Source organism: Micropterus salmoides, unplaced genomic scaffold (assembly GCF_014851395.1).
Source record: "Micropterus salmoides isolate LMB-PRFRI ecotype aquatic unplaced genomic scaffold, ASM1485139v1 Ms_hic_scaffold_17, whole genome shotgun sequence".
NCBI lineage: Eukaryota > Metazoa > Chordata > Actinopteri > Centrarchiformes > Centrarchidae > Micropterus > Micropterus salmoides.
This window is the reverse complement of record NW_024040817.1, coordinates 10,167,830-10,187,862: the sequence shown is the minus strand read 5'-3', so window position 1 is coordinate 10,187,862 and position 20,033 is coordinate 10,167,830. Positions and strand designations below refer to the sequence as shown.

Here is a 20,033-nt window from a genome sequence, read left to right as displayed (position 1 = left end):
TGACTGAGCTACACTGAGCCTGGTGAAATAAAACTACATTTACCCAGAGGGCGGCGACATAACTTCAAGCTAGTTGTGGTGCAAGTTTCAGCCGAAATGTTCAATATTGTCTTTGAAACTGATTAGGCTGAATTTAAAAGACAAACACAACACACTATAAATACTCTAGGATATTCTACAATTAGGCAAAGCTATATGATATAACATTTGATGTTTGCTTTAAAATTAAAACATGTTAACCATTAGGGAAATTTAAACACAAATTATACTGAGATCATGCATGTCCACAGTATTTTTTATTTCTTTTTTCGGAAAAAATGTCGGGGGACCCTTCAGTGGGTATTTGGTGGATATTTTAAAGGCTGATTCCACAATTGTATTTTAACTGGACTACCTTTACGCCAGAAAAGAAAGAAAGAACTATAATTATTATATTTAATAATAGCAGTATATTATTATTATTATTATTATTATTATTATCATCATCAGTAATAAAAATAACTGTATAAAGCTTTTGAAGCTTGTTTTATTTTGAGATTTTTTGCAAAAATTATTTGCGATCAGTGATAATGAAACAATAAATGCTGTCCATCTAACAAACTGTGCACTTCACGGACAGTTTACCATTAATACGATGTTTCACATGTACATGTATTTATGTAGAGGAGTTGGAAGACATTTATCATGACTTGTGACATGATTACATTTTAAAAGCGGTGTGACTGCTGCTCTGGTCCGACCTCCCCTCTGACAGCTGCCTGCTTTGTTTACATCCTGGACAAGGAACACGTGCTCTACTCAACTCTCTCTCCTATTGGCTCTCCTGTTATGTAGCCCCGCCCACTACTGGCAGGCTGGAAAATTCAACTGACAGGAAGAAAAAATAAAAGGACAAGTCGACGTTAATGTAAGATTCATGTTAGTTACATACATTTCCTATTGCTATAAAGCTTTATAAACACTTAAAGCAAACATGTGATTTAATTAAACTGCGTCCGCACCTTAGAAACGAGAGTTTATCTTTTAAGTTGCTGGTTCAGTTAACTTAGTGTTACAGTTAAAAGCTACACCAGCAGCGTTAAGGCAGTTACAACTAAAGCAAAGGGAATAAATACAAAACAATTTTAGCGACTCACCTGTAAATTAAATATGTTTTAGGTCTTAACCTCGGCTTAAATGGATTAGGGTTGGGAGTATTTATACACATGCGCAATGTGCAGCTAACGCACATTTGTTGGCGCCAGCGCCAATTGGAAAGCAGTTTGATTTGGGGTCGGAACCGAGGAAGGTAAGCTGCAGCTGTTTCTGTAGAGTTAGCACGTCTTTGTAGCCCAGTATTTTTACCTTTTACAGTTCTGGATCCTTTCTGAGCAATATGTGTGCAGGTGCGATGTCTTGTGCTTCAATTAAAGCAGCAGTTTGTTTGTTATTTTTCTGGTAAAGTCGGTCGGTTTAGAGCTCTTAGTCCGAGTGGCTGTGTTTAGCAAGCTAGCATCAAAGTTAGCTATCAGTAGTAAGCAAGTATATGTTGGCTGGTTGACAGTGAAGAATAGTGAGGATGCAGAGTTTCTGAGCTAAATGAGTAAGTTAACGTTAAACTAAATCCCCTCTGTTTCTGTTTCGGGATGAATGATTATGCATCTGAATCATGACTGAACCAGCTGCTACAACTGACGTTAGTACAACGGATTAAATGTTTAAGAACTAATAATCATGTTACTGTTGGTTAGTGTTGAGTTCAAAAATTGTTCAATCAGTGGTACTTGAGACAAAATGTCTTTCTTGGGCCTTTGTGGTGTTGTTGCTGCAGATCAGTTGTAGCTTTTGGGAGGATTTCACTGCTCTCTATGCTGTTCATGGTCGTTTCGTCTCATGCAACTACAGGGTCTTAAGTCCAGAACTATTTATAGAGGTGATACAAAGCGACACAGATCAGTAAGTTTTTAGCAGCAACGATTTGTTTCGCGGGTGATGGCTGCAGACTACTGCTAATTTACGCGCTCATTAATAATGTTGGCGCGTATTATAATAAATATTCCGGAAACTGTGTGTTGTTGTTGTTGTTTCATCGGGCTTGGTTTTGCATGTTTTGTGCAAGTTGAGATGGCAGCTGGTTGTTGCTGCTGAACTTCCTTGTTTCCTTGTTCCTCCTTTTCACAGACCGAAGCAGCCACAGCCATGACTAGACGAAGGTAATGACCACTTTTGTTGCATTATGAATTGATATTATTGTTCTTATCTTGATTGGTTGTTGGGCTGTTGTCAAATCTCCTGCTCCATGTTGAGTTCAGTTTGATTTCTTTGCAGTGGTCGCCTGCAGAAAAGATCTGAAAATGCTCCAGGGCAGAAAGGCAACACAACAAAGGTAAGAGTCCTTTAATAGCAAACTATTAATTTAAGAGGATACTGTATAGCTTTTAATTCATGATTATAAAGACAAGTGTTGTCTAGATGGTCTGACATACAACTTATCTTTTCAGCGCAGCAACAGAAAAAAGGTTCAGCCCCTGTCAAAGCTGCAGTGTGAGAAGGTATGTCCCATGTCAATTTCTTTTATTGAAATTTTTGTTTTTTTCACAGGTGTATTACTATTTTACATACTATCTTAAGTAACTCTAGGAGCCAAGAGTAGTTTCAGAAATTCTAAGAACAAAAATCACTCATACAATAACGTTAAGATCCCCTTAATCACCCTTCACACTCTACTCCCCCAAAACCCCAACTCAGGTCATCGTATAACCTAGATTACCACCCATGAGGCAAAGGAGGTTTGTGCTCTTCATAGATTTTGTTTATAAAAACAGATGTTTTATTATATTTTCTCATTTCCATTTCAGAACCAGCTGGTACTTGAAGGTGTCGCCAAGCCTTGTAATCTCATAGAGACTCATGAGAAGGGAGTTTCCACTGCAGGAGATTCCTTGGTTTGGCAGTCACCTCTGCCTCATCTTGGGTGATTATTATTTTTTAATTTAGCCATGGTTTGTCTATCAATAATGTCCTGATGAAATCATCTGCCAGACAGTTTAACATAAATGTTTCTCTTTAAGGCTGCAACTAAAGGTTATTTTCATTATCAATTATTCTCCCAGTTTGTTTCTCAAGTATTTGTCTGGTCTGATCACAATATCCCTAGAGCACAAGGTGCCAAATGTCTTGTTGTGTGACCAACAACCCAAAACCCAAAGATATTGTATTTACTATAACGTAAGACCCAAATTCTCACATTTAAGAAACTGTAACTATCAGATGTTTGTAATTCTAAACTATTAATCATTTATCAATCCGGCTGCCAATTAATTTTCTTTCAGTTGATGAAGTGACTAATCGTTGCAGCTCTGTGTATCTGCATGTTACAGATGGGGATCTTCTGAAGATGTGTGGGTGAAGATGGTCGGCAGGGAGCAGAATTACACACACAGCAAGAGATTTATGCAGAAGCACCCCACAATACAACCCAGAATGAGATCAATCCTCCTCGACTGGTTAATTGAGGTGCATCTTCAGCTGCCTCTCCAAATTTTTACCAAAGTTATTGTTTATATGCTTCAATGGGTTTCTTAAAAAACATTTGCTCCCTAAAATATTTGTTACAGTTAAACATTCATCTGCTTTTAAATAGAACATTATCTTTCAGATTTCTGGGTATTGTTGATTATACAACCTTGTGTAAAATTCTTTTATGGTGGCAATGTTGTTAAACTGAGACTAAAACAACCAAATTAGTTATTTCATATTTGACCTCTTTACATCATCATTCTTGAGTTGTTTTGCACAAGCCTGGTTTATTATTAATTATAATTAATAATATTTTAAATGCATTTTTCACAAGTTCAATTACAAAATTCTTGTGTCTAATGTCAATTGTTTTACCAGGTGAGCGAGGCCTATACTCTTCACCGGCAGACGTTCTACCTGGCACAGGACTACTTTGACCGGTTCATGTTGACCCAGAACAACATTGAAAAGAATATGCTGCAGCTTATTGGGATAACCTGTCTTTTTATAGCATCAAAGATGGAGGTAAGCAGGGGTCAGGTCTAATTTTCCAAATCATTCTAAAGTAAAACGTGCAGCACTGCGACAAGTGCAGTGCTGCACTTGACACATCTCAATACATTTTCAAGACTTTCCACATTTCCCACATCGTCTCTGTTTGGTGCAAAACACCCAGCAGCCAGTTGAGAAGCCTGGTGAAGTGTTAGAGAAGTTTACTTTTCTTTCCTTATAGGAAGCCTGTCCTCCAAAGCTCTCCCAGATGGCCTATGTGACTGCAGGGACCTACTATGAAGACGAGATTCTTCAAATGGAGTTAATTATTTTAAAGGTAATACTATCACAAGTATAGCCACATTTTTGATTATTTTTCATTAATAAACGATGAGACTTTTGGCGTTATTCTACTTTCCGTTTGTTCTACAGGCATTGAGTTGGAACCTTTCTCCTGAAACAGCCGTGTCTTGGCTGAAGCTTTACTTCCAGGTGGCATCGATGAACACCAACTCTGACCTGCTGGAGCCACAGTTTCCACAGGACACTTACATACAAATGACACGTGTAGGTTTTTTGATGAGATTTTTCTTTTAACATGCATACTGATACACATCTGATCTCAAAGCTGAGTTAAAACCCTTCTGACGCAGTCGACAACAAAAATCCAACATTAAACCAAGGGCTTAGTCTTTTAGACTGGCGACCTGTCCAGGGTGTACCCCGCCTTTCCCCCGATGTAAGCTGGGTTTGGCTCCAGCAACCCTTTTTATTGGATTTTCATTTTGTTTGAAGTTGTCAGAGCTTTTCCTATATCCACTCTCATACTAAAGTAGACAAATTCCCTACAATCATCTGCTTATGTCTCCCAACCAGCAGCTAATGTAAAAAGGAACCAAAACTACATATTTATCTCTTCAGTTTAAGCCTGGCTCATGACTAATTCTGTTTTCTCTTCTGTCTTTTTGACTTTTCTAGCTTTTAGACCTGTGTATCCTCAACATAAACTCTCTGGACTTCCAGTATCGAGTGTTGGCTGCCTCTGTCCTGTGCCATTTCATTCATCAGGAAACAGTTGAAAAAGTTTCAGGTAGGATTTGGGATAATTGTGTTTTATATAAATCGAAGAAAAACATTTTTGTCTAAAAATGTGAGCCTAATAAGGACAAGAGAATGTGACCAGAATGAGCGTGTGTTTAAGTTGATCGAAAAATGCTCCGGTCACTATAACCTCATTGTGTATGTGACCTGAATGTCAGTGTGACCCACAGCGAGGTTGCTTGGTGCATGTAAACATGTTATTTCGTCTGTGTTCAGGACTGTCGAAAGAAGCTACCCAGCTGTGTGTTAACTGGATGGCCCCCTTTGTGGAATCGCTGGGCCAGTTTGGGAGAGCGACACTAAAGGATTTTACTACAATAAAGAAAGAAGACAGACACAACATCCAGACGCACACAGACTACATGACCCTGCTGGTTGGTATTTTATTGTTGTAATTGTAAGGATGTTGCATCACATTAATTTGGCTGATGCTTTTATTTAAGCGACTTACACCAAATGCATTCAACCTCCTTAGGAACACAAGCTAAATATATCAAAACGTCCCTCCCAAACAAAACTAAAGAATGTGATTGAATTTTAAGGTAATGTGGAGGATTCTAAAGTGTATTTCATGATTCTTTTCCATTGGTATGCTGTCAAAGCATCATGGCAGCTGAAGTAGACATAATAGTTACAGCTGCTTTCAAACTCTGTCGCTGCCCAAACACTTGCCCATAAAGCCACTCATTAAATAATTCATATATAGTAGCTTAATAGGTTAACTGCTGTCTCAGCACACAGGACGTCTGAACAGCCTTTTTTGTATCTCAGTACGCACAAATTATTAAATCATGAGTACAAATGAGTCTTGACTCATTTGACTCCCGTGCTGAAACAAGTTATCGATAGTTTGTCTGTCAATCGACTAATCATTTAAACTCTATGGCAACTATTTTGATAAGCTTATGAATCATTCAGTAATTTTTCAAGCTATTTGAATACAATGTTCTGTTAACTGTGAATTGAAATTTTTTCAGACATTGGAAAATGTGACCTTGGACTCGTATTAAAATGGCTGAAAATCTGCTTTAGAGCTGTTATTTAACATCAAAGCTACTTTTAACAAATACTTGAATATTCATTGACTTTCAACCTGTTCCTTTTAGGAGAATGCCAGTAAAAATGAGAACAGCCAGTTTCCCACTCCTCCCAACAGCACAGAGAAAACCTGCCAACACTGAACTGCAAGAGGAAGACTGAAGCAAGTGTGAACAAAGAGGACTCAGGGTTAAGGTCCCACACAGACTTGATTTGTTTAGTGGAGACGGCTCCTAGCCAGTGGGAAAAGGCTAACAGGGATACTGATTGCATTATCCAGGATATTTTAGGCTTTTAAATTTGCTAAAGCTTGCTTGTTTGTTTTTGTTTTTTTAAGTAAGTGGGTGCTTTTGATTCAGAAAAATATTTTGCTGTAAAATATGAGTTTCATTTCTAGGAAATGCTGTTTTATTATTGAAAGTGACCTGCAGTTTACTTTTGTAGCATATTAAATGCATACTGTCTGAAACACTGCTTCAGGGTTAAAATAGATGCAGATGAAAACAAGCTACTTCATCTGTCGGCCAATATCTAAACTTGGTGCGAAAGGTAACTTTAAAGCGCTGATGTACGATACACTGTTTCATGAACCCTGATGAAAGCCATGTGTAAGAAAGCATGGGCTGAATAAAGTGCATACAGTGTGGTTATCTTTACCATGCTGCTGTAACTTGACAGTGATGTAATTTTAAAAAAATCATTCCAAATGATTACAAGTGTACAGATGATCAACTGTATTTATTTAGTTTATTTTTTACCACAAAATAAAATATACATTTCCATCCCCCCCAGAAGTCTGACAGTGATTCACATGTCTCCTAGAAATACAGTTTGGCCATCGCCTGCAGGAATCTCTTCTTTCTCTTCTGTGCAGCAAGCTGCAGCACTTCCTCTGGGTTACTGGTGTTCAGCTCAGACTGCCCGATTGCTTTTATCTGAGGGAGAGCGAAGAGTTTGGAAACTGATGCAGCCTCATCAACTTGGAGATATGCAAGTTAAATTTGGTTGCAAAGTCGAGTTTTAGACATCCGTGTAAGTTATGAGTGTCATTTCTAGGAAACGCACTTAACCCATTTAAACATTATGATTCTAAATATATTTTAAACAAGGTTTATACAAAACCAAAATTCAAAGCTGCTAATTGCCAAGTGAATCCTTACTGCACTAATGTCACTCAATTAAAACTAAATTTGGTGAAATTCAGACAAACCAAAGGATTAAATGTTTCTATAAGAGCTAAGAAGATTACATAAACTATTTAAAAACAGTGTACGGTCTGGAAAAACACAATACTGAAAATACTTCCCACTCTCAAAAGTCCATTTTGGTTTGTCATCATCAAAAGGACAACAAGCTACTCTTAACATTAAACATGATAGTTTTTAAAAGCAGAACAGCAGTTTGTTATCTTTGTACAAAACAGGTTGACAAATTAACTAGGGTTTGACCTACTTACCGCTATTTGTCTCTTCTCAGTCTCTCCACGTTTGTGGTGAATATCTCAATTCGCAGTCAAGGAAGAAAAAATGACGAGCCTCAAGAAACAAGATGATAATTATGAAAAGACAGAGTTAAACAACTTTTTTTGCAAAAGGAGAATTGTCATGGGAGTGATTTAATCCACTTCTGAAGGTCTGTATTTGCAATCATGAATCAAAACATCAGAGAGGATACACGTGAGGAATTCCAGGATGGTGACGTCCCAGATGTATTCGTAGAACGAGTCCATGGCATCGTGACTGTGGGGACAAAAAGAAGATGTGAGAGCTGTTCAGAGTAGTGCTCTTGGTCTTAAATGTTCAGCGTGTCGTGTCATGCCTGTTCTGTTCTTGAAGAGCTTTAAATGCCGTCATGTAGTCCACCTCTCGCAGGAACTGACAGAGAACAGCAACCTAACAAGAAACGGAGACAACCTAGTTTAATGTGGAAAAATCAAAGCAAGCAGGATGTGAAAATAGACATTTTACCATGACGCTGAAAGTGTAACAAACCTGGTATTTTATTCAATCATACCTGGACACCAGTCTAATACGCTGACATTTTCACAAACACTGATGCAGGAAACTGACCTGTGTGTGGCAGTTCATCATTGAACAGCACTTGATCATCCTCTTCAGGACCTGCAAACAACAGTCAGTTATTGAAGTATTGATTCATAGTAATGAGACATGAGAACAACAGTGGACAGACACTGCAATTCATTGACTAAGGATGTTAACTGTCTACCTTTTGTTGTTAATCTTCTTAATGTATGTTGTACTTTAGAATTACTGTAGAAACTGTCAGTGAACGGAAACCTTTTTATTTTTTAAATTTCCAATACCAACAGCTGTTCATTGTAAACCTAGGTGTAATGTTTTATCAGAAACTGGTGAGTAGCCTGTGTGATCTACCTGGTCAGTGTAGACATCAGGGGGAACAGCTTTGGTGAAGAAGTCGGAGCACACAGCTCCAGCCTGGAGGTAAAGGTTCAGTGCAGCAGAGTACTGATTGGTCACTACAAATGGTGAAGAAAAAGAAGGCTTTAGTCTAACTAAGACATCTGGGTCACACTGTGTTTATAATTTCCCTAAATTGTTGTACCATTTTAATCAGCCAGATGTTTGGTGTTTGCCAAAACAATCAGTACTAACCCTTCTTTAATTCAGTGATTCAACAAATAATTTTTGCCACTTCTATTAAACCCTAATTTGTCTAAATCCATTGATGAGCAGTTTAGAAACTCTCAAATATTCATTGATGATTAATTACTAAAGACAAAAAAATCCTTACCAAAGTATATATCGGCCTGTGTGATGAGCCATGACTGGTTATTAGGATTCAGGGTGATGGCATAGGACACCAGCTCTTTGACCGTCACAGCCACAGCCTCCACATCTACTGCCTGTATGCTGCTCGACACAAACACATCGTCACATTTAGTGGTTGGTTAATGAAATCTTAAACATTTCATTAAAGAAAAAGAAATGTCTTACTTTGGAAGGGTAGATGGCCAGATGGTGAGGTGTTCTGCTGTCACTTCATTTACAATATCATCCTAAAGAAAGAGAGAACAGTTGGTGTCCAGACTGAAACTGCAACAAAAGCTACCACGATATTTGTAGACTTACTGCAACATTAAAACCATTCTAGAAAACCCCCTTGCTTTGCTTTTGGATAATTCTACTACCACACATACCCGCACTATGCTGTGGAGCCTCACAAACAGTGAGATGAGGGTTGTCAGCACCAACGGCTCCTGTTAGAAATAAAAAGAAACATGTTACCTCTGCATCAACAGCACCTCATCCAATGAAACTTTAATATGTCCACAGTGGGTTTAAGTTTGGCTTATTGGATACTTACTCTAAGTTTCTTGATGAAGGTGATGAATTTGCTCCTAAATAAGTCAGACAACGAAAATATACAAGAATGAGCACCTGTGTATGCTTATGTGCAGCCTGTAATTGTGTTGTAATGCTCTTTATGTGCATTATTCTAAAACATATTAACACAATCATATCTTAAGTGGTAGTAGGGGTGGCTGCAGCGTACCGGTGCAGGATGCCCATGGAGGACTCTCTGTGTTTAATGAGGCCCACTCTGCCGTCGTTGTTCCTCTTGTGCTGGATGGACACGCTGCAGATCTGCACCACCACGTCCCACAGCTCTTTGGCTGTGCGCCGACACTCTTTAGGACCTGGGAGCTCTTTGCATGTTGATGCCAGTAGCTGGCCGAGCTATATCATAAGGAAACAGAGGGGAGGAAATTTGTGAAAGTGAAAATCACAGCGGCCCTTCTGACTGTGTCACATCCTGGACCCAGCGAAAGGTCCATCTCTCATGGAGATCACTTTTTTCCCCCCCAAAAGGTACCAAATATTTCAAACTGAATTATGGGAACGTGCATAATAAGCATGTGCAATACATTTACTGTTAAAGAATATTTCTGTAGTGGTACAGGCAGTAAATTACACTTTAAATTCTCCCCATTTCCTAAGCATTCGCTTAAATCTGCAATAATTGTTTGTTTTTTTGGCAAATTGGGGGCGCAACAAGAAGCTGTATGCACAACACTGACATGTTATCACCTTATAAAGTCAAATCAGTTGCCTTTTTACACAACGAGCACACATGGAGCAACATTAATACTAATTGGAAGCCTTGTTTCTGTCCATCTGATAAATATCAGTCCAATATTCACTGTCTTTTAACTGTTTTGATCTCCAACTCCTGAGGGAAATATCTGGCTTTTTTGCTGCTAAATGCTCCACTGAGTTCACCAGCTAGCTGCTAATGCTCTCTGTTGTCTGGTGCTGGACAGGTTCCACAAACAGTAGATTTATCAGGGCTTTTTTTTTTTTGCTGAGTGCTGCTGATGAGAGCCAGAAAACCAAAGTAGTGAGCTGAAGGAAGTGACACCTTTCACATGCTCATTAAGAGAGAAATACCGTGGATCTTTAAATGCAGTGGTGCATGCAGCAACAAGCAGACACAGGTTGTTATGCTGTGGCTCTTACTGCAGCTGGCTAATCTTAAGATTTCAGGAATCCAGTGAGCATATAAAGTTTTTTCGGTGGCCCAGTGAAGTCAACATTAACATAGCGGAAAAATAAAACAAAATAGTCTATTTTAATTATTTCATAACTTACAAAAATGTTACGGGCTTCTTGGAACAATGTATTTGTGGAATCAAGTGTAGTAATAGGCTTGAAAACAGACTTTTTACCTTGATGTATGGGTTGTTCATGACCAGAGATGGCGGCACCTGTAGAGTCAGGTAATCGTTCTCCCTCCAGTTCAACATGAAGGCGACACACTCCTCTCCTACCACCTGACGCAGAGGCAGATCTGGAGACAAAGACAAGGACCTCTTGTAATTAAGTGCATCTGAAAAGTAGGTGCTGATGCTGTTTACAGTTTTTGAGGTTGGTGAGAGAAGCTTTAAAATATTAGAAACAGCTTTTGCATAGTCTACAATATTATTGATAGAACGTCCAAACTTCATACATTATCTCTTATTTCACTGCAGTATTAATCTAAGTTAGCAAGTTCCACAAAGCCCAACATCAGAAAATTAAAAAGAAATTATAGGCGGGTAAAGACCAGGTAACAGTTTGTGTCTATCAACTCACCGTGAATCCTCATCTCCAGGTATCCTCTGACCCTGCTTACCAGGTCAGGGGGCGGTCGCTCCTTGCTGCCCTCGGCCGCCATCGTCTCGTGGGCCCGGACTTCCAGCAGCAGCATCTCGTTCAGCATCACCTGCCTCAGCTTCGGAGAGAACTCGGTAACAAGCTCCAGGCAGGCTGAGAAAAGCTGCCGTGCATGGGCAAAGTCCTGAGATAAAGGGAAAACATGATAGATGAAGTATTTAACATTTGAACTTTTATCAGATTGTCACTGCTTGGAGCTGCTAAACAAGCTCATTCCACATTTCTGATCCTATTGAAAAAGTTATTCACAGTGCCTCAAGTAAGACAGCTCAAACAGTCTTCATTGATCATTCTTGCTCTCCATTTTGATGCATAATTAGGAGCCTAAAAATATCCCTAACCAGAAAAGGGTTTTCTTTCCAAATTACATTTCTGAGCACTGATCATGTAAGCACACCTTTATTGATATGCAGTGGAGTCCTTTTGCCATGAGGATGTAAACCAGGTCCTTTGTCAGGTTGTCTTTAATGCCAAGGATCACGTTAATGTAGTCTGGAGGAACTTCCCACTGTACACACAAATGGAAAGAGGTATTTTATTATGTATATTTCATTTGATCTGAAAATCTATATTACAATTTCCACTATAAGCTAAATGAATGTTACATTTTGGTGAATCATATTTAATATGAGTATATTATGTAAAATACAAAATCTTGAATGTCTTTGATACCAGCACTTTTTATTTTTATCAGTTTGTTGACCTCTGACCTTGCTGTTGACCCTCCAGAAGGGTCGTTCGGCCATGCCGTGGAGCTCGATGAGGATCTGTCTGATCCTGCGCGGCTCCAGTGAAAGGATGAGCTGTTGCTCCAACTGCCCTATGTTCACACTCGGTGAAGCTGTGGAGGGGTGAACCAAAATTCAGTCACAAGAGACTGAAACATGCCACTGAGCAGTAATAGATCTTTCCTGTTGACAATGGGCAGTTTGACAGACGACAAACGGATAAGTTGGATGTCACCGAATAGTATGTACAAGAAAATACCTGGAATGTCATAGAAAGAAGGCAGAGGCTTGGCGCTGAGGTTGATTGTAGCCGATCTCTTCCTCATCTGCTCCGCCAGGACCTTCCTCTCCTCCTCCTTCACCAGCTCCATGAAGAGCTTGTGAGACGACACCACAAACAGCAGAGACAGATCCTCCAAGCTTCCACTCAGAGTCCTGAGAGATAAGAAAGGTCTCATTTAAAACACGATTTAGTGATATGGGTCTGTTGACAGTTTCATGTTAAATCAGTGCCGTTTAAGGAGATGCAGACTGTGAAAAAGATACTGCACTGCACAGTGAGCTGCTCTGTAGCCAGAGGTACTTGTACATTTGTTGTACTTGGAAAGTAAAGTGACAATGACTCTGCTGTCACTCACTTCATGAAAATGCCCATGTTTCTTCTGGATGTCTCAGACGGACGCTCCTTTTCCAGGGAAAGTGTGCACACCTGCACGACAACAAAAAATTGTATTTAAATGTGCAGTATCTTCTAATTTTACAATCATAAAGAACAAAAAACAGCCCCAAAGTCCCACAAACCCCTTTCCATAATCAAAAGGTCCAAGCTTTACTACCACTGTTCAGCCTGTTTTCATTATTTAAAGTAATCTGAGTTTGATAGTGGATATCAAAGACTGAAGGAAAGATGGATGCATCTGTTACAACAAGACTTAAATCTGAGACGTCCTTTGTATGTGCCGAGGTTTGTACACTTATCAGCTGAAGCTCCAGGATGTTCCAAACATTAATTATTCATTCAAGAATCTCAAATGACACGCACACTGATTTGGGACATAAGAAGGTGAGTACCTCCAAAATGAAGTCCACCATCCTTTTACTGGGCTTGAGGAGGAGCTGCTGGAAACGCACACTGAGGACTTCTCCTTCCAAAGCATCTCGGACGGCATTGCAAACACACAGCTTATGGCAAACCTCATCCAGGCTTGATTCCCTGCAGGGTGTTAGAAATGGGTTGTTTGACGGATTGTCTGCGCAATAATTTTAATTCTCTCTAAAACTGATAAATTCCCTCTAATAAAGCAAATCTTATTGCAACGGCAATATCGGTCAAAATAATCACAATTAGAATTTTTTTTTTTATCTAAATCTTTAACCTTAATCTTTTTTTTTTATTTAAGCCCTAGGAGGTACCTTGTTTCAATGCATATCATACAGTATGTTTGACATTAGTTTGACTGTCTCACCCTTGTTGGACTTTGTACAGGAACTCCCTAAGAACAGACCGTCTGAAGTCGTTTGGCAAACTGCGGGACACGTTGTCTTTGATGAAGGCTTCAATGACAACCTGTCATAGGGAGGAAGTGGCATTTATTAACAAATTAACATAATTATCCTAGCTTTAGACTTGGTTGAACTGGACTTGGTTGAAGATACTGGAATTCCATATTCCACTATCTTCAACCAAGTCCAGTTGCCCTTGATTTTAACCTTCGTTGGATAACTATGACCTGGATGACTGAGAATCTTCATAGACAAATTAACATAATATTAGTATATAAGTACCACACATGATTCACAATAAAACATGCCACATTTCTCATTATGTAGTTCAAGGTGTATTTTTACAAAACAAATCTTTAGCTTTAATTTCCCTGCAGTGTCTGCTCTGACCTGGTACTTGTGCGCCCTGATCAGGCTGTTGATGTGGTCGTAAGCTGTGGTCTGGGAGTCTGAGGGGTCACAGTCTTCAGTTAAAGCTTTGCAGGCGTTCCAGTAGCCAGCCAGACGTTTCTCATCCAGGTGAACGTGGACAGTCGAGTCCAGCTGAAAGACATAAATAAATGACTGAGATCCACGAACTTCGTTGCAATTGTTGTTATGGACAACAACATCCCAGGACAGCATTGTGACTTCATCTAAGCAATTTCAGGTAGATGTACCTTCTTTAAGAGTTCTTTTGTCTGTCTGAAGTGATCCCGGGCTTTCTGATAGGTTGGCTGGTCTGTGCAGCCTTGCTGGAAGAAAATAGCTCCCAAATCATAATGCACCTGAAACACAAAATACAAATTAGACCAGTTTTGGATTACACACACTAGAAAATCAATTAACTTAAACTGAAACATTATTAAGTTACATTTTGAAAATTCATTTCCATTATTTTTGTCTGCAGATTATATAAAATATGTGAAAATGAAAATGAAATGAAAATCTATTGTTCTGACACACACACTCCCCAGTTTCTCCCTTGAGAGATCAATAAAGCTCATCTAATTGTATGTAATTAAAATTATCTGAGCAAGACAACACTGTTGTTGTGTGTAGTGGACACAGTGTTGTCCACTAACCTGGCAGTGCAGCTCATCGGCACTGATGCGAAGCCCTGCAGTCGATGACTCTGTCTCTCCGTTGGCAGCAGCATCAGCAGCTAGCAGATCCAGAGTCCTCAGGGTGTGAATGTAGAAGTCTTTCTTCAGCTGCAGAGCTCCTTCCAGGACACTGATGGAGTCGGTCGCCTGCTCTTTAAGCTGAGGGCAATAAAAGAGAGCACATTTCATGTAACCTACTAGACAATTTCTTTGACAGTGGACAGGGACAAAACGGGAAAAAGGGATATAATGACATGTTGTTCATCCAGCTATCTGGCATACCTAAATGTATCTAAAATGTGGATGACATGTTTATTAATATCAGCAATAGTTTGAGAAAGTATATAGCATGACAGTGTTTCAAGATTTCCACTTATACATAAAAAAATGTGTTAACTCACCACAGCAAGGATGTTTTCCGTCATCTCTTTCTCCTGCTGCACAACACTCAACCTACGAGAGGCCACAAGAGAAGAACTCACTATCATCTTGATGCCACTAAAACTGAGCTCTTAAAAGTTATTCGGATTTATTTTTTTTAACTGTATGTGCAACAGATAAGCATGAATACATTTATTTGTTCTGTAAAGAATTTAAGCTTGTTCCAAATCAGAGGGCAATAACAGGAAGGAAGGAGCAGAATTTACATGTTCATCTGGTGAGGTCCCGGTTTGGTCTGTTTCTCTGGAAAGCTGCTCAGCACAATGGTTCTGATGGCCCTTTGAAAGACACAAGAAGAATTGGACATGGAGATGGTTAAAATTTGTTGTTTTTCTTTCTATCATCTACATTTATTCTTTGAGACTAATTGCTAAAAATCAATAAATGTTCAGATGCACTCACTAAGTCCGAATCGGGTTACTTGCCAAGTAGGTTTTCCCATTCAAGTGATTTGTTTTGGTATTTTGGTGCATAACAATAAACACAGTAAGAGAAAATAAATTTAAAAAGGCTAAAAAAAAAACAAGTCAATAAAGTATAAATATATAATAGAAAAATGGTCAGTAAACATATGAAAAATATGTACAATATCTCTGTTTTTAGAATGGAAGAGCTATAAGCTGTACAGCTTGCGCAGGAATGTGCAAAAATTCACAGTATAAAGTGTAAGGAATAAGAAATATGTGCAATGTTCAGATAATCTAAAAGATCTGGGTTAATGTGATGCATTGAGACAGATGTGGTGCCTGCGTGTTAATGTAATGTGTAGTGTCTATTGGAGGGGATACAGGTCCATTTCATAGCAGTAGCAGTTCACTTTGAGACAGGATTAGGATAGGATGCGACAATCTGAACTGCCGACCACAGCGGAATTAGCCAGGCTCTCCAACAACAACAAGCTGGTGCGTCTGACCTCATTGAGTTTTGTGTGTTTTCCCAGGGAATCTTACTCACCAGCGGTTGTATATGACAACAGCCATGGCTGTAGTAGGAGGCAGAGTAGACAGATCCAGGTCCACATGTTTCACCCCTGGTGGCACTTTGCTCACACATAGGAGCTCGTTCAGTAACATGTTTAACACTGGAATGGTCAAGCTGGCAGGGAAGAAAGATAAATCATTACATGATGCAACAATCTCTTTCTGTTAAGGTAATTACACAGTTACCATTTTAAAATGTTGGAAAATACATTTGCATAATTTTAAAAGGTCAAAATAACAGAATGCCACAAATCCTGACTGGGTCAAAACCTACAACCTAAAATTTCACACATTAACTAAAATGACGGATTACCGTGTCCTCTACAAAATAACACATTTCTGCTGCCTGCTAAAGTGACTTAAATTAAAAAGGTACACATGCTTAAAAAAAACATGAAAAGTTACACTGACGTCCTCCACATTATAAAGTTAAAAAGCCTTTTCACGCACCCTTTCTCAAGAGCATCCAGATCCCACTTCATATGTGCAGCTACTTTCAGTGCCAGCAGCTTCAGTGTGCGGTTCCTGCGGTTGTCTGCCGGAGGCTGCACTTGATTCTGCTCATTCACCGAGGGCTTGGACGCCTGCTCCAGGAACTGGATGATCAGCTGCACTGGCGTTGGGTCTGTGAAAACATACATACATACATAAAAGCATTAACAGGCACACAATGTGTTCATTCGAGGAGTCCACTCAAAACCCCGACTTAACACATACATCCAACCTCGAATGCTTTTAGACTGTTCCAATTCATAAATGTATTATATGCCATCATCTATATTTATTGTGGACCCACTTTTCATTAATTTGCCTCTTCGGGAGATAATTTTCACAGAGAGAGTGATAGCCTTTGCTTTGTGATTCTTACAAAAACAGCACCAAAGCGTCAAGTGTGCCATCATGATTTTGAGAGCCAATATAAAGCTCTAAAGCTAGATGCACTGCAGATATCACAATATGATGTCTTGTTGTTCCGTGGGGTAACGTTTGACCCGTTACCCAACAGGGGGGAAATGCACCATGAAACAACAAAATGAACATCGGTCATGAACAATTTGTGAATTTGTTTTTGAACAATGTCTTTCCATTTAATAGCCAATTATTATGCAAAACACAAAGATAACTGTTACTTCTATGAAAGTGACACTGAAACAGAGCGACAACATTTATACATTTCATCTAATAAATGCACTTTACTCAACAATGGAAGTCAAAAGACAAGGAGATTGATACAATAAAGAATTGTTACCCAATACACAAGGCACGTATATAGATACGTTTTTGTAAAATGATTTGCGGTGTCATGAGTTTCCATCCATTTTCAGCCATGTTTAACTTATTGAGATAAAAAGAGAAAAGGTTCTATGGTAGTTGATACATTGAGTCCAGATGTTTATTGGAGGGAAAGAATCCGTATTACTAAGATATAAATAAGCTATAAATTATTAACTTGGTTTATTTTATTAAAAGACAAAAACAATTTTACCACAAGGCACTGTTAAATAAATGTTCATAAGTAACACTGAGCTGACCCGGGTTTGACTTCTGCAGGTGTTCCTCTAGCAGACTGCCGTCCAGAAGGAACTCAAACCAGGAAGTCTGAGGAGGAGTGTTGGGCCGGCTGCTGGTCACAGCAGCGACCCGGTCCGCAGCCTCGGCACTCATCCTCCCCTGGTGAAAAATGACAAAGATTTGTTTTAAATGTGTTTAATCTTTTAAGACATCACAGAGACCTACAGTAAAGGTTATAAGTCAGATTCCGACTAGCGTAAAGCTCTATCAGGGTTCCGACTCTTTTCCAGGTCATTTTATGAATAGCCTCAACATAATTTTGCCTACTAAAAAAATCCCAGCATTCTGTTGGACATTAGCTTTCTACAATCACTGTGGTCCTGAGCACAAATGCAGTGTGACGGTACAAAAAGCTATTTCAGACATGTTGCTCTCTGTACATCTGTCGGACCACTGTCACAACGCCACACTTTATTTACACCTCACAACGATATGCAAGTGTAATATGGTATAAAAAACTGGGTCAATAGATGTGCAAATATCAAAAGTTAACTGATATTCTAAAGAACACATCACAAAAATAGGAAATATGAATTTGAAATTAAACCAAGCTGTGTTATAAATATGTTTATCACACCATTTCATATCACATCATTAAAATAATTTCCCTTGACGTAATATTTTGCATGACATTTTTCTTTTTCTCTCATTTTCCATGTGTTTTCCATGACTGGAAAATTGGTCAACCGTTTTCCAGGTTTTCCAGGACATGTGGAAACTTCATCTACTCTCTCTCCGTCTATATCAGCAAGAATGTATGACGCAAGTGTCCTGGAACAAAACAGTGAATCAAGGATGAATGCATATCTGCAAGTGGCGGGCTGTAACTAAGCATGTATTATATTTAAGTACTGTACTTATAAATAGAAAATGTTCTTGATTATTTCCATTGTACTGAAGTACTGAAATACTGTACTTTTTACCCCTCTACATTTATTTGACAGCTATAGTTAATGGTTACTTTGCATATTCAGATTTTTAATACAAAATATAATCAACTAATAAATCGGTGTATGATTTCCTACTATAGATTACTAACACTTAATAATATAATAATTAATAATCCAATAATATAACACAGATTATCTTGAAATGAATTTCAGTTCTTGTACTGTTGTATATTTACATTAAGGTAAGCTTATTTTTATTTATATAATAACAAAATCATTTTTGTAGTTCACATTTCCATATTGAAAACAGACGGCCATATTCTATACCTTTTCTTTACCTAATCTATTATTAATTGTCTTGCATGTTGTGGAAGCATATTATATTATATAAGCTTCCACGTACATCAACAATTTAAGTTGAGTATTTAGATAACTTAATTACCTACTTATGGACCATGAAAGCTAATAAATAATAGCTTTATGTTCGTTCGTTGCCAGGAGAGCTTTAATCTTATTAACGTGCAGTCCCGAATGGGCGGAGTTATCAACTTGTCAGCGAGAAGAGTGGGACTTTGACTTCACAAAGATGTTTCGGGGCTGCAAGTGTACTAAATCAAGCGCTCGTTTTCCACCCATTCTGTGTTGTGTTTGTAACTAGCAGTGTTTTGAGCTAATATTACAGCTAACTGGCTAAAATCTACAGCCGGGCCCGGACACAGAGAGACGGACAATCTTACCTCAACAGGCCAAAATGAACAAGTAGAAGATATGAGGTAAATATACACAAAAAAATCTCAAAATTAAGAGCAGGGACAGCTACACGGGCTGCTTGATTCTCACATAATTCATTCTGCGCTTCGCCATCTCTCCACCGTGTTTCCGGTTCCGCTTCAGGGAGACACACAGAGCGCCATGTATGCGCATATTTATGCTCTGTGCGTGAATTTCAAGTCGGGGAAACTGTTTTTCTGCGTTAAATACTGTCACTGTTGTTTACTATGATTCTGGAGTACTGTATAAAAATGTCATTTTTGGTTTTACGAATGTTGAATGTATTCTTAAAGACAAATACTTTTTGATAAATTTTTCGCAAAGTATTACATCCACAAATGTAAATTCACTAATGGCAAACTAATATTGACTGTACTTAAGAAAGAAATTAAATTACATATTGGAGTGATAAACTCATCCCAGAACAAGATAGCTATCAAAATGGTGAAACTATGCACTTTACACAATTTATTTGTAGATTTATTACCCCAGCTTATTTTTATTTGATTTTCCTTGTTTTCTTTTTGTGTATTCTTTGTACTATGTTTATATTCCCCTGGCAAGTTCTCCATTTTGTACTCATAAGGTTTGTTTGTACATTGTTTTAAAGCATTAAAGGTTATTTAAAAAAAATGTAAAATACTTTAGTATACAGTAGTAGAAAATAACTTTTACATTTACTCCAGCACTGTATTGAAGTGCAATATTTAGGTACTCTTTTCTGGTACTTTATACTTCC

The 20,033-nt window shown here is 38.5% G+C and overlaps 2 protein-coding genes across 3 annotated transcripts; one reads left to right on the top strand and one right to left on the bottom strand.

Moving 5' to 3' along the window:
- Positions 1–1,168: 1,168 nt before the first annotated feature.
- LOC119907166 (G1/S-specific cyclin-E2-like) lies at positions 1,169–6,915 on the top strand. Its single transcript, XM_038724805.1, has 12 exons — positions 1,169–1,288; positions 2,161–2,192; positions 2,308–2,365; positions 2,481–2,531; positions 2,838–2,953; positions 3,360–3,495; positions 3,877–4,023; positions 4,232–4,327; positions 4,423–4,557; positions 4,969–5,080; positions 5,308–5,465; positions 6,198–6,915. The coding sequence occupies exons 2-12, from the start codon at positions 2,179–2,181 to the stop codon at positions 6,270–6,272; spliced, it is 1,098 nt and encodes a 365-aa protein (XP_038580733.1). The 5' UTR covers positions 1,169–1,288; positions 2,161–2,178; the 3' UTR covers positions 6,273–6,915.
- ints8 (integrator complex subunit 8) lies at positions 6,849–19,410 on the bottom strand. Of its 2 annotated transcripts, XM_038724804.1 has the most exons (28): positions 19,261–19,410; positions 17,594–17,732; positions 16,512–16,686; positions 16,036–16,176; positions 15,288–15,359; positions 15,042–15,093; positions 14,620–14,799; positions 14,215–14,322; positions 13,946–14,098; positions 13,519–13,619; positions 13,124–13,265; positions 12,691–12,761; positions 12,312–12,487; positions 12,035–12,165; positions 11,722–11,832; positions 11,244–11,448; positions 10,838–10,959; positions 9,664–9,848; positions 9,475–9,508; positions 9,308–9,367; positions 9,105–9,166; positions 8,902–9,020; positions 8,523–8,626; positions 8,199–8,249; positions 7,948–8,021; positions 7,804–7,868; positions 7,586–7,629; positions 6,948–7,064 (listed from the first exon to the last, which is right to left on the bottom strand). In XM_038724804.1, the coding sequence occupies exons 2-28, from the start codon at positions 17,724–17,726 to the stop codon at positions 6,948–6,950; spliced, it is 2,988 nt and encodes a 995-aa protein (XP_038580732.1). In that variant the 5' UTR covers positions 17,727–17,732; positions 19,261–19,410. The 2 variants fall into 2 exon arrangements, with proteins under 2 accessions (XP_038580730.1, XP_038580732.1); XM_038724802.1 differs by lacking the exon at positions 19,261–19,410 and having other exon boundaries at positions 6,849–7,064; positions 17,594–17,726.
- Between the last annotated feature and the right edge of the window lie 623 nt (positions 19,411–20,033).